The sequence below is a fragment of the Eucalyptus grandis genome, chromosome 1 (genome assembly GCF_016545825.1).
Source record: "Eucalyptus grandis isolate ANBG69807.140 chromosome 1, ASM1654582v1, whole genome shotgun sequence".
NCBI lineage: Eukaryota > Viridiplantae > Streptophyta > Magnoliopsida > Myrtales > Myrtaceae > Eucalyptus > Eucalyptus grandis.
In genome coordinates this window covers 42460609-42474761 of record NC_052612.1, presented here as the reverse complement: position 1 = coordinate 42474761, position 14153 = coordinate 42460609, and the positions used below count along the sequence as shown (strand labels likewise).

At 41.2% G+C, this 14153-nt stretch overlaps 1 protein-coding gene across 1 annotated transcript; it reads right to left on the bottom strand.

The window, feature by feature from the left end:
* Positions 1-2483, bottom strand: LOC108957730 (two-component response regulator ARR9). Its single transcript, XM_039307997.1, has 5 exons — positions 1898-2483; positions 1579-1688; positions 1367-1444; positions 682-752; positions 1-552 (listed from the first exon to the last, which is right to left on the bottom strand). The coding sequence occupies exons 1-5, from the start codon at positions 2145-2147 to the stop codon at positions 213-215; spliced, it is 849 nt and encodes a 282-aa protein (XP_039163931.1). The 5' UTR covers positions 2148-2483; the 3' UTR covers positions 1-212.
* Positions 2484-14153: the final 11670 nt, after the last annotated feature.

The window sequence follows — 14153 nt, the reverse complement described above, 5'->3', positions numbered from 1 at the left end:
TATATACCAGAAAAAAAAAAAAAAAAAAAAAAAAAAAAGCAACCGAAAAGAAGAGGGAAAAAGAAAAGAACAAATCTCCAGCGCTTCTCTCTAATCTGTATGCGCCAGCAGTGAGCAGGAATGGGGTGTGAAAGAGAAAATTAGTGAAAAGATACATGGTCACCAAAAAAAAAAAAAAAAAAAAATCGAAGGGTGTGTGTGATGATGATTCATCAGAAAGTGGCGACTCCATTGTATCTGCTTCTCGTTCTGTCGGGCGAAAGGCCTTCTTCGACGTCGAGGGCCTTTCTCTTGTTATTATTGCCGGATTTCTGTTGCTGGTGTTGTTGAATCTGCTGGGATTGATCTTGTTGACTCTGTTCGATCTCGAGTTCATGTTGGCGCGGTGGTTGTGATCGAACCTCACAATGTGTCACCGACTCTTCTTGCAATTCCTGTTCCTGTTCCTGACCCTTGAGCTTCTTGGTTCTCATCATGTGGGGTCTGAGCTTGTTCACGTCCGCTAATCGCACCGGCTTCAGGATGAATTCCTCCGCACCTTCTTCCAAGCATCTGCGTCGTCCCAAATCAAACACACCCCGTTAACAAAACACCATCCATCATCCTCCTGAAAGTCGTAACATCTGAGCACAAACATTGAGGAGGTTCTCTTTTCCTAACAGTATTATGTGCTGCTCTCACCTGGTGATCCTTGAAGGGACATTCTCGGATGACATAATGACCACCGGGATGTCTCTCAGAGACGAAGATTCCTGCGAAAGAACATAAGTCATATGAGATTTGCGTACACCAGTTCTTTCCGGTACTCTCTAGGGATTAAGTAAAAGTGTGTACTATCAATCTGCACAAGAAAAGAAAAGGAGATGCTATCTATGAGTTATAAAAAATTCAATTTCGAGGGGACACTAGAAATCTGAAAGGAGAAAAGGGGGTTGCCAAAAGGAAAGGTTCCTGTAAATTACACCAGATTGCCCTACTCTGTTCAGCTTTTCTTTGTTCTCTTGGCTTGACAGATCTGATCAGTCAGCCTTACTATTACTCGAAGATGGGTAGGGAATATATTCTTGGAGATTATTACTCATGGAAATTCCCGAGCAAGTGGGCGGGGAAGAGGGGGGAAAAGCGATAAAAATGGAAGGACCCACGACCAGAAACATTCAGAATCATGCATGTTAGCCACTTTCTGACTTTGTCGATCTATGGAACGCAAAACAATCAATCTGGCGAGACACGGCTGGGGCCAAATTTTCCCGGAAAGGAAAAACGATGCCTACAAGACGACCGAGAGGAGAAAAGGAACGAAAAGGAAAGGGCAAACGGGAAAGAAAGAATATCTGTAATCGTGAAAAGAGGGGATAGGCCGTACCTTGATTTTCTTGAGCAAGTCGTAGCCAGTCATTCCGGGCATACAGTAGTCTGTGATGATGAGATTCACCTCCACTCCCTGTTAATTAGTCCATAGGAAATCAAAATGAGTCGCGCAACAGAACCCCAGAATATCGAAAAATGGCAGGAAAAAGAAAGTTCCCGAGGGAAAGAAAGACGGAGAAATGCTGAAACTGGAGGACGCATTATTACTTGATGATCGCTCGGCGAAACGGACGGGAGAGAATCGGAGCTGCTTCGGTCATCGTTAACACGGGAACCCAGGAACTCCAGAGCTTTACTACCAGAATCAACGGTAGTCACTGCAAATGGCAACGTGAAAGAATCGAACAAAATCAGAAAAGAAAAGAAGAAAAAAGAGAGAGAATGAGAAATGAAAGCGCCCAAAAAAAGAACAAAAAAAAAACAAAGCAAAGCAACAAGAAGAACTAAGCCAACTTCTTGAAGAACCCATTCTTCGTTTCATACAAGAAAACACAAAGGACAGAGAGGGGGAGAGAAAAGTGCCTGCCTTGGTAAGAGGAAATCTTGAGGAGCCGCTCGATGAGCTTCCTATCGATGAGGCTGTCGTCGACGGCCAAGACGTGGAACTGAGACTCTGCGGCACTGCTCATTTGCGGGAATGGAGAGAAATGCGAGAGATCCGAGAGCAGAAACTTTCTCACGAGGGTACGGCGCCTTCTTCCTCTGCTGCTACGACAGGGGAGGAGGGGGAGCACGGGGTCGTCATGCGAAGAAGACCCAGCAGAACCCACATCCATCAGAGCAAGATCCGACCATATTTCTTCATTCCCCCGAAGCAACGCTCTCCCGGGCCGATTCCTTTACAGAAACGGAGAGAGCAATGCGAGGGGCGTGAAGATTTGGTAAAAGGAAAGGCAATGCGATGAGTGAGAGAGAGAGAGAGAGAGAGAGAGAATGAGTAGATTTGAGGTGTGCAAAGTGGGGGTGGGTTGATTTTATATGACGAGAGGAGGAGATTACTGAGAGAGAGAGAGAGAGAGTTTGGATGGAAGCGAAGGCAAAAGCCGAAAGAGCAGGGCGAGAGAGAGAGAGAGAGGGAGGGGGTGGAAGTGGGGCCCGCCAAAATCCTCCAAACAGATACAGATGGCGTCATCGTCCCCTCGCCTGGACCGCCGGCATGTGTGCCGGCGGCGGTGGTGGCGGAGCTGTTACGGCCTTTCGCCATGCCCATGAGCAGGTGGAGAGAGCGCTGTGAAAAAGCAGGGGAGGGAGGGAGGGAAGGGAAGGGACGAAAGAAAGAGAAAATCGATGGGCTTTTGGCGTAATGAAATCCCTGGATTAGATACAGTGACGGAGAGCCGTGATTCCTCTTTGAATTCCCACCAATATCTTCAGCGATTCTTTTGAAGTCATGCATATAAATTACATGTGTAATTAATGAATTACGTCAACTTTGAATTGAGCAATGCTCACGAAACAGCTCAAAATGAGATCCGCGTCATATTGTAAACAAACGTCACGCCGGCACATTCAACCTTGCTCAGTAAGCGACGCCGACAACTCCATGTGTAAGCACTTCATTGCCTAGAAAAGAAAAGTTTACGAACCCAATCAAACAATTTTTAAAAAGGAAAAAACATAAGGGATATGCAAGCTGTATTAGATAAAATTTTACAAATTTCTAAAGTAGACAAATCCCCCGCTCACTCATTATATTCAAGTATTCTTTCGAAGTTACATGTAGAAACTGCTTTTTTTAATTAATGAAATTTCACACCTGATGTTAAGTTGAGATGGGTGGAGCTAACACGCTCCTAAAAAACCTCAAAACGAGGTCCACATCATACCGTAAGTGACAATGTTAGCAAGCCATGCTGGCACATGTAGCCTCACTCAGTAAGCGATGCCGGCAATTCCATCTACTGACTCAATACAAATAGACCAAGCCGAACAAAAAACTTAGATCTCAAGTACTTAATCACACGAAAGGAAAAGTTTAAAAACCCAATGGAACAATTTGACAAAAGAAGAAGAAGAAGAAGAAGAAGAAGAAAGTGTTGAGGATGTGCAAGGTTCATTCCAAATTTTCACAAGACAAAATCATATGAGGTAAGACATCTTTTGTTTTTGTGCATGAAATTTGAAGAGGTACCGTGTCTATCTTGGGGTTTTTGCCGTTAGATTGATAAACAAAAAATATTGACAGTCTAGCTCAAATAATGAACAGTGAAAGATTATAAGGACACTGCAAACTTTTACTGCCATCAAAATTGACGGGAGGGAAGAAAAAGAAAATCGATGTCCTTTGGACATAATGAAATCCCCAGATTGGATAGAGTGATGGAGCACCATGGTTCCTCTTTGAATTCCAACCATCATATTCAAGTATTCCTTCGTCCATAAGTAATGAAATTTCACACCTGATATTAAGTCGAGATGAGCGGAGTCGACATGCTTCTAGAACACCTCATAATAAGGTCCACATCATGCCATAAGCGACTATGTCAGTTACCATGCGAGCACATGTAGCCTCACTCAAGACAAATAGACCAAGCCGAACAAAAAAAATTAGATTTCAAGTATTTCATCGCACATAAAGAAAAGTTCGAAAACCCAGTCGATCAATTTGAAAAAAAGGACGAAGAAGAAAATATCAAAAATGTGCAAGCTTCATTCCAATTTTCACGAGACAGAATCAAACAACGTACATAAAATTTGAAGAGGCATCGCGTCTGTCTTGGGGTTTTCGCCGTTAGATCGATAAGCAAAAAAATGTGAATGGTCTAGCTCAAGTAAATGAAGGGCGAAAGATTCCAAGGACGCCATGGACTTTTACCCCCCCTTGAAATCGATGGGAGGGAAACGCTGTCGAACAGGTAATCCGGCGAGACGGGGGGGGGTGTCCTTGGGGAGGGAGGAGAGAGGGGAAGGAGAAGATTCCCCGACAGACTTTTGAGGTGCATGGGGACAGCCTGTCACGTATGATCCACGCTCCCAAAGATATCCCCCTTCCCCTTCCCCCCACCACCACCAAAGAAAAGGCTGATCTCGCGGGGCCCACGCGCCTCCGTGGAGATCTCGCTCGCCTCCACCGCACGCTACGATGCTCCCCGCTACACGCCCGATCCATCATCATCATCGTCGTCGTCGTCGTCGTCCGTCAATCCTCGAATCCGGTCGTTGTTCTGTTGCCTCGTCCCGTAAAAGGCAAAGTAGTTTCCCCCAACTCGCTCTTCCATTTGAGCATAGTAAAAAAAATGTCGATTATTTGATAAATTCACGATAATTATCACCCGAGATAACAATACGAATAGTTCCTCGATTTTGGTTAACTTTATAATGTCATCTTTAGAATTTTAATGATGCGATCTTTAGAGTTTGACCAAACGAAGAGTCGAATTAAATGTTCAAATTTCTTTCTGATGTTTTCTTATAACTTAATATGGCGGGTCGGTGAGTAAAAAGCAAAAGGCTCTTTTTTGAGCTTTTTCTGTCAAAACGTTGCTATTTACCAAATAATAAAGAAGAAAATATGACGACTGCAAACATCATTATCAGCACGTTTTTCGAGGTTTTAAGGTGTGCGACCTATAATATGTCTAGTTGCCTACTCGTCCTTTCTTTCAACCTTAAAATCACTGGGGATACTTTTTCTTTTTTACTCTCGAAAATAGCTTTCAACGTCGCACAAATTCAAATGTCGTAATTTTGAAAAAAATTTACTTGATTCAATTGATCCAAATCACAATAACCAAACATAGCCATTTCTTTTTTTTTTTGTGATCAAACTCGAAATCCCAATTCAACAATCGCGATCATGTGCTCCCCTCGTGTCGACTTGGAGTGCTACAAATCGATTAGATGGTGCTTGTTCGAGTAAATTTACATCTAACAAGTATGCATCGAATGGTAATGTTATTTCCATTTCTTGTTTTGTAATTCAATTTGAAGGAAAAATCAACCTTTTTTCCACACAGTGTGCATGTCTGCTCAAAAGAAGCCTTCGGAAATTTCGTGATGGCTTGCTTTGACCCCATCAATGTCCGAAGGACATGTTTGGCCACTCATGGACCTATTTAGACATCATTATTCAGCACGTTTTCAAGGACTTAGGCTGCGTTTGGGAGTAGCTTCTCAAGGCTACTTTGAAGCCCCAAGGATCTTTGAGCCAAGTATGGGGTGTTTGGCAAAGAATTTTCAAGGCCCCTTTGCAAAATGTCAGCCTTGTGAAGGCTGAAAGCCCAAGGCAGGTGGGAGGCTGCCTTGGGCTTTCAGCATGCCGAAAATGCTGAGGGCGAGGGGCTAAAAAAAAATTTTCTTCCCAAATTATCCTTGTTGTTTCTTCGTTTTTCCGGTTTTGCCCTCTCATCGTCTTCTTCTTTTTGGGTACTGTTCATCTTCTTCGGGAGACCTTGCTCGCGCCCGGCCACCGTGGTGGCGGCCCTCGACCGCGCAAAGCACCACCCGCACCGGCACCCGAGCCGCCGACCACTGCGACGCCAGCCCTCGACCGCGCCAGCACCACCCTCGCCGGCGACCCTTCGGCGAGGGTCGCGTGACCCCGCTCGAGAGGTCGCCGCGAAGGTCGCGACCGCGACCCATTTGGTCGCAGATCTGGTCGCCGGCCGCGACCTTCGCGCTGCGACCAGATGGGTCGCCGGCCGCGACCCGGGCGACCTTCGCGAGAGGTCGCGACGCAGATCTGCGTCGCCGGCCGTGCTTCAGGCGACCTCCGCGGAGGTCGCGACCTTCGCGCGACCCATCTGGTCGCAGATCTGGTCGCGACCACGCCGGCCGCAACCTTCACGCGCGACCAGATGGGTCGCCGGCGACCTCTGCGGCGCGGTGGGTCGCCGGCCCAGATCCGGGGTCGCCGGAGGTCGCCGGAGGTCGCCGGGGGTCGCCGCTTGATCGTGGAATGCCGCCCGCCTTTCTTTGGTTTTCATTTTTTTTTTATTCTTCTTTTGATATTTTTTTTTACAAAAGTCATTTGCCCCCAAACGCTATTTTGCTCAAAGGTACTTCACAAAGGGCTTTTAAATTATAATTTACTAAACACAGTTTGCATTTTGGAAAACACATTTAACTCAAAGATCTTTGCATTTTCCTAAAGACTTTCCCCAAAAGTCTTTCCAAACGCACCCTTAAGCTGCTCGATCCATGATAATATCTAATAAAAATAAAAAAGGGGGCGAAAGTTAAACGTGGAATGTCATTTTTTCTTTCAACTTCAAATTTACTCGGGTTATTTAGTTATTTCTCATTGTATCGATAATAGCTTTGGATTCCATGCAACCTGGGGTGTCTTAATTTTTAAGGAAAGTTTCCGATTCAATTTACCCAATTTATAATGGTGAAAGATCATCATTTTTTTTTATCAGACTTAACCATTTTGATTATTTATGACTTTGTCATTTTTCAAATCAAAGTTTCGCATTAAATTAATACGTGAAACAATCTCCAACTCTATTTGACAAATATATCCCCTCTGTCTTTCTCACCAGCTTGGCTATGTCATATAATCATATCCATTTTTGTTCATGCTCTTGGTAGGGTGTTGTGGGGTTTCATGTAAACTCATAAATTTAAATGATGGGTAGAAGCTGATTTATTTCTATTTTTTTGTATGTTTTACTGTAACATGATTAAGTTATCACTAGACATGGGCATGTACATTAACCTGCAATTCAAGTGTTTTTGGGTGTTGAATATTCAATGTGTTAGTAACCTAAATCGTTACAACTTTTCGATTGGTGAATTTTTATTTTCCACAAAAAAAGAGAGAGGAAAAGACAGAGTAATACACGGTACCTTGAAACCCGTGAAACTGACGGATTTCAGGATGACATCATGATCCTATAGGATTCAGAATTGGGATGCATAGTGGAGGTTCTGGCATAGAGTAATACTAATACCCTATCAGTACACGCCCAGGAACCTTGCACATTGATAGCAACCATTCACTTATGTATGGACCACGTCTAGATCTTTTTCAAGCGAGACTATCTTAAGCACCTAATAAACATAGATTAAAGAAATAAAGGGACAAAGGTAACAATTTTCTATTACCCATACATTTGATGCCGCCTAAAGTAAGGAGAAAAGATCGACCCCCCCCAAAAAAAAAAGCAAGAAGAAAAGAAAGAGGAAACAGAAGTCTGGACCAAGAGCCAAAACACTAAAAGTGGTTTGGACCAATCTTGATAGAGATGGGAGGGTGGCCTTTTCACTAATATATCGTATTTATTTCTAGCAGCAAAGATAAAATCGTGCGTCAACTTTCCATGTTATCGAGAAAATTACACAACACTTTGCCACTTTGAAAGCTTATATCCAGAAGTTTAAATTAATACATCATACACTATGCAAAACAAATTAAGATGGAACCCGACTCCGATACCATATTTGTATTTCTAATTTATTACCGAAAAAGATCACATGTATATAAAGAGTATATAAATTATGTAAATAAGCAATGTGGGATAATTTAATGGTTTGTACCCTAATTCATTTTTCAATATAATTCCCATTGGCTTATTTGTTCTCATGATATGACTCGTCATGTCTTTGGGGTTTTTTTCCTTTGAGGATTTGAGTTAGATCCAGCTTAAAACCATTATCTTCTAAGATTAATTCCACCACTTAATTACGAAAATTTGGATTATATATATATATATATATATATATCTTAGTTAAAAACGATAATTCATCATTATTGCTCAATGATAGTGGATGATTTTTGCGGTTCATTTTTACCCCCCAACAAAACCCACGAAAACCAAATTTTCTTGTGATTCCTTGCCCAATCAACTTTTTTTTTTGGCCAGAGAAAACGTGCGACCTTCATATCAGTCACGTAATGTACGTAAAAGTCGCCGATACTATCTGATTTGATTTGTTAATTTAATTGCTTGACTTTCAATTCAATAGTCAGTTGTCCGAATGTCAACGAAAACGACGATTTCAAAGTTAATATGAGAACGGGGTGCGTGGTCAAATCAACTCCCAAAATTGTTGAAATTAAACATATTTATGATAGCTAATTAATCAAGACAAGACACGTATCCGTGGACTTTTTTTAACTCGACCCCCCAAAAAACTAGTTTTTGGCAATTGAAATGTCATTTTCATGGTGATGTAAAAGGATCCCAGCCAGGGGGCTTTCTGCTGCATCAGAAATTTTCTTTTTTGTCCTTGCGAGCATGAAACATTGACCAAAAGGCAATTCATATGCCCAATGGAACAATTTCTTCCATTTTCATTTCGTGAAGTTTTAGAAATTTGGTATTAGACTTAGAATCTAGGCCTTGTCAATTGAAAATTTAACTTCTGAGCAAAAAATTACTCAAGGACTTCCCCACCGCCGTGATTCCCGAGTCATCTAACCTGTCTATATGCATGAATTTTGTACATAGCTCGAGCAAATATTAAATCAAACTAGAATATGAAACACTATAGTTTGAGTCCACTTGTTAGGTGGAAGTAGGAACGATAAGGCATCGAGGAGACGTTGGTGCAACTAGGGGTTTGACTAACGTTATGATATTGCAGAAATTTTCACAAATTCAAGGAACCCGTTGAGAATCAGTTCCGAGTCAACAGAAGAATCATCTTCCGTGTATTATAATTCCTTTTGACTTGCCCGCATATACCATCTCGTATGGAACAGAATACCGAGATCGATTTTTGTTTCTTTTCTTTTTGTTGTTGAACAAAATAAGAAGAGAAGAAGCCTATCTCGAATGCTGCAACCGCAGGTACAACCGATCCCAGAAGGAGCTCGGGATAGATTTATAAAAGGTCAGGAGCATCGGGGTTAGCTGAAATACACTGAATCGCCCACCGTTCGGACATTATTCTAGGAGATACGCTAGTTATGCAGTGAGATCTGGTTTGATGCTGTGCATTATTAAAGCCAGCGGATCACCTTTGTCTCTGCTCTACTGCTAATCAGTTTTCTAATGAGTTTTTCTCTTCTTCTTCTTCTTTTTTTTTTTCTCTCGGCATTCGACGGCTGAGGAGTCAGCTGGAGAGTACGATGTACCGACCGATCATTTCTAGCGGGATAAACCTGGTCACAGGATCTTATAAAATATGGATGAATTCAAGCTGGAAATCCATAGCGATCTCGAGCGCGTCTGGAAAAAAGATACGGATTCTTGCTGTCTTTCTGAGGAGGTTTATTCAGATGATGTCTTGAAGCATCCTATGATTATGCTCTGATTCGCGGTGATTAAACTTGTAAATCACTGACGATGGGGTATCGTGCTTCTTCTTTTTTTTTTTTTTTTTTTTTATTTCAACTGTCGCGGGCCGGCCCAGAAACACTTGTCTCCACTTCTGCGTGCTTTTCACCTATCTTACGTTCTTCCCACAAGTCTTACTGATTAATAATGCAGGCAATTCATTAAAAAGCTTGGCTTCATTTAATTTGGTCTAGTAATAACGCGGTCGACATCTCGGGCGCCGAAAATATTACTAAAGTTTCAAGGAATTTCCTAATCGCCACATGAATGATTTGCGCCGATTAGATCAAGGAGGTGCACTTGATTTGGTACGAGAAATCTGGTCCGAGTACCTCTTAATTACTACAAACAAAAGAGAGATAGAGAGATTGAAAGTAGGAGGGAGATTATCACGAGTTTTTCTTATAAGTTATTGGAAAAGCAAGATGGGTGGAAGGATAATCTTGCACATTGGACACCAAATAAAGTGGCTTTGTCCAACCTAAAAGTAGGGACGATGATAATAATAATAATAATGCAAGAGCCCTAATCCAAGTTGCCATTGTTGGAAACTTTCTGGACCCATTTCCGTGCCATTTTTTGTGGGCCAGCCATCCTTGCTATTCCCGGCAAGGAAAGTGCACTTCGTGGGATTCGAGAAAGGTGATCATCGCATAACTAATTAATCTGTAGTATCGATTGATTGACGAGTTTGCTTTAGTGGAGTGGCAATAATTATTTGCCTATTGAACCAATAATTATTCCTTGCACAGACACTTGTTAAATTACACTTTATTTGCAATAATTCGATTTTTCGCTCACGGTGCATAAAGTGGCGACAACTAGTTCATTGAAAAACTGGAGAATTTCCTTAATTGTTTGCTTGACAAATATCCAAAGGGCACTCGTTAACATAATCCATCTGTGTCGGCGCTATTAGGGCGTCGGGGAGAATTTTCAGCTTGGGAATTGAAGATCGTACGATCAATTCCACTAATTATATACCGATTATAGTTAGGGCCACCGGTACGGACCAAATGCCTAGACGTAATCGGCTGATGAGATTTGCAGGGCATTTCATAGGCGATCGAATTACTGGACTTGTGCACTTGTGCCCCTACATATGAAAAAGAAAAAGAAAAAGAAAAAGAAAAAGAAAAGAGTATAATATAGAAACTCGAGGCTCCGTGATGTGATGAACAGCGGTAATTGTAATGCATGAATGGAACAGGTGTTACTGTTTTCTTGGAATCCAAAAAGGGTATTTGTCTGTTTGTGGTGTGTGATTGGCTTCGTTTCTCGGATTAGATGAAGCAATAACTTCTCGTGATGCGAGGTAAGAAAAGGTTAGGTGAAAATCTAAATTTGGAAAGCAGCTGTTAGGCATGGCAAAATTAAATTACAGTAACTAAGCTAGGTTTAGAATGTCAATCACGTGAAGAACATAATGTGTGTTTTTCTTTTAGTATTTGTAGCCAACTAGGTTTATTTTGTCCCCTCTCACTGTTATATTCAAGTTTGGTTTAAGAAATTTGTTCGACAAGACAACACACACCAATCCTACTATCTTTTGCTTTTTACTATAGTGAACCTGAGGATGGAAAATTTATAGTTAAAGATACTTTCCTCATCTTCCGATGCTTGGATCACTTAGGAATAGTCAACAAAATTTATTTTTTGTATAGTTGACGAAAGCCTATACTCAAACTCTATAAAAGGACTTTCCCTTTAAAAATATCAAATGTAATTTTCCAAAAATACCATTGGACCCTAGCACTCGAGCCTAATTCCTTGAGTTTGAGCTCATATGGAACCTCGAGATTGAGTTCAAGATCCCATTGGTGGAGCCGAAGTACCGAGGTCTTGTGCTCGATTCACCGGTTCTTGCGCTCCGATCTCTTGAGGCCCGTTCCTAGTTTTCGAAGACTGGGAATGAACCCCAAAACAATTAACCTAGTCACCGACAGTTGGCCTAGGGATCCTTGCTCTCATGCCCAGGCTTGGGACCCAAAGAGCCCAATCCGAGTCCCCAAGGCTAGGCTCGAGACCTTTGCCCCCAAATTCGAGATCTAGATTACATTCAACACTTTTTCTCAAAATCACGTTGTAATTTTCTCATAATAAATAATAGGAAATGAATTTTCATATGATACGAAGAACCCAACCGACTTAAGAACGAAAAACTACATCTTTTCATAAAAAATGAGTTATTCAAGGACAGAGTATAATCAACATGACTAGCAAATGAGAGTGGTTTCTAATCAAAATAAGGGTGGTCCAAAATATAAAATATGCAAACGTAAATCTCTTATTCCCAGAAAGATTTAGTTGTTCAGAAGCAAGGGAACCTCTTTTTTAGGCTGTTGAGTTTCCAAGTCGCGATTCTCGCCGGGCATTGTGGGTCAGAGTCTACCTCCATTCAAAAAGAATTTTGTTCTTTTTTTTTTTTTTTTGACAAATTTAGATATGGATAAGCATGTGAGACAGAGAGTCTTGATTTTTGGAGTGCATCTGAAGCTGTCTTCTCCTCAATTCCAGAGATTCTAATACTTATTAAATCGTTTAAGGACACTAATACTAAACTTGGCCTAACTAATAAAATTCAGTCTACGCGAGAGAGGGTTTCGAAGAGAGGGTTCCTTCGAAGTTTTCAATCTTCTCGATTAATGAATTCTATTATCATATTGGGATTAAAAAACACATAATAGCTCGTGAATTTATCATGTGCGGAGTAAGTCTATAGGGAGAGAATGGAATCGGTCAAATTTATGTCGTCCCTATTAAAGGTGAAAAAAGGAGGCTTGCAATTACATTGTTATAATTCCCTATAAAGATTGAAGATTGCGATCTCTAACTTGATATGAGATTGGAGAGATGGCGAAACAAATATTTTCAGATGAAACTCGAGTTTCGGATCTTATATGGACCGAGCAATTATCGGCGCATACGGATTCGTGCTCTCGGCATTGAAAGGATGTGTGAGTGGCATGATTCGCGAAACGTGCTTATCGCTTTATCGAGCTCGCTTGTGAAAAAAATGAATGTCCTAAATATCGGCTGAACGATGAAGATGAGATGAACTGGAGGTAAAACAGGAACGTGAAAAGACATGGGCTTATTGGGCTTTTGATACGGGCTTCGTGTTTAGTTGGATCGGAAGAAATTGGAAGTAAGTGGGCTTGGCTGGTGGTCCAGATTTTGGGCTTGACGTGGCTTCTTATGGGCCCATAAATGCATCCGTAGTAAAGAACCAAGGAAGCAAAGGTAACGCCGCCGGTGCATCTCACTAGACAGAGACAAACGTTGTATCCTGAGTTGATTTTAGAATGCCGGGCTAAATTTATAAAAGCTGATCCATTCTAGGGCGGGCAATATTTGTGGCTGGATCAGAAGATTCGAAATGAATTATTTCCTCCTGGCCCGGTTCCTAAGTGGTTGCGCTGAGTTGACACCGAGCACAAGACCTCACATTTCATGGGGCGTAAAATTACGGTCGCTCGATCAAGGAGATCCGGACGTTTTGCTTTTCGCCATGCCATCAAGTTTTTGTGCCACTTATTATGATGAATGTATTCGATGTCTAGCTAGTGAAGTATGTTTGATGGATTTGGAGAACTCTCATCTCATGGTTGTTGAAGCTCTGTGATCCTCCTCAAACATCACCCCACATATCACCCCCACATATCACATGCTAAATGGCGTAGTTTTCTCGTACAAACTCTATGTATGTGCCCTAGAAGACTTGGCGCTAAAATGTCTGATTCGTGATGTATATTCCAATTCTAACAAAGTTATATGTTCGAGTGGTAATTTAACAATAAACTGAGTCGCATCATTATCCTATTCAAATATGGCTGCAGCTAATATTTTCAGTCAAATCCTTCTCTCATGCAGCTTTTGGGATTAAGGCAAAAGAGGGTGGCGACTTCTTAGGATATTAAATGGGTCATGTTAGACTTTTCATTAGTTTAAAGTAGGACTTTAATAATTTGATTTGCAAACACGTAATAATTTCCGCAAAACTTCCAGACACGTCACAAACTTTGGCAAACCGTCAACTCAAATTTATTTCTAGCAAACCGTTAACTCAAATCAAATTTCATAAAGTCTTACGGCTCCACAATGCCCTAAATTATCATTCCATGAAGTTTCATAGCTCAACAATTCAAAAATCAAACTCCACGGTTCGAATATCGCATAATTCCGAATTTAAGCCCTAACTCCAAAAACTAATTTGATTAGAAGAACAAGGACGCAAACACTTACTAGGCGTTGCATTATGGATGTCACAAAAACAATCACGGACTAAATAATAAATTCATTCTCTATATTTCAAATCTCTAATTTGCCGATCAATCCCACTACTATTTGATTATTCAATATATTAACATTCTATAATACTATTGTAGAGCTAAGGTGATTGCTACACCAATAGATTAAAGACCTTCACCTAGCCCAACAACAACGATTTGTTAATTTGATAATCATTTGAGAAATTCATTCTCTATATTTCAAACTTCTAATTTACTAATCAGTCCCGTTACAATTTGGTTATTCTATCTATTAACATTCTATCTA

Coding starts and splice junctions, on each gene's coding strand:
- LOC108957730 (XM_039307997.1), bottom strand. CDS start 2,147: ATGGATGTGGGTTCTGCTGGGTCTTCTTCGCATGACGACCCCGTGCTC. Junction 1,689..1,897: donor CAAGATTTCCTCTTACCAAG/GCAGGCACTTTT, acceptor TGCCATTTGCAG/TGACTACCGTTGATTCTGGT. Junction 553..681: donor GTCCCTTCAAGGATCACCAG/GTGAGAGCAGCA, acceptor GGGACGACGCAG/ATGCTTGGAAGAAGGTGCGG.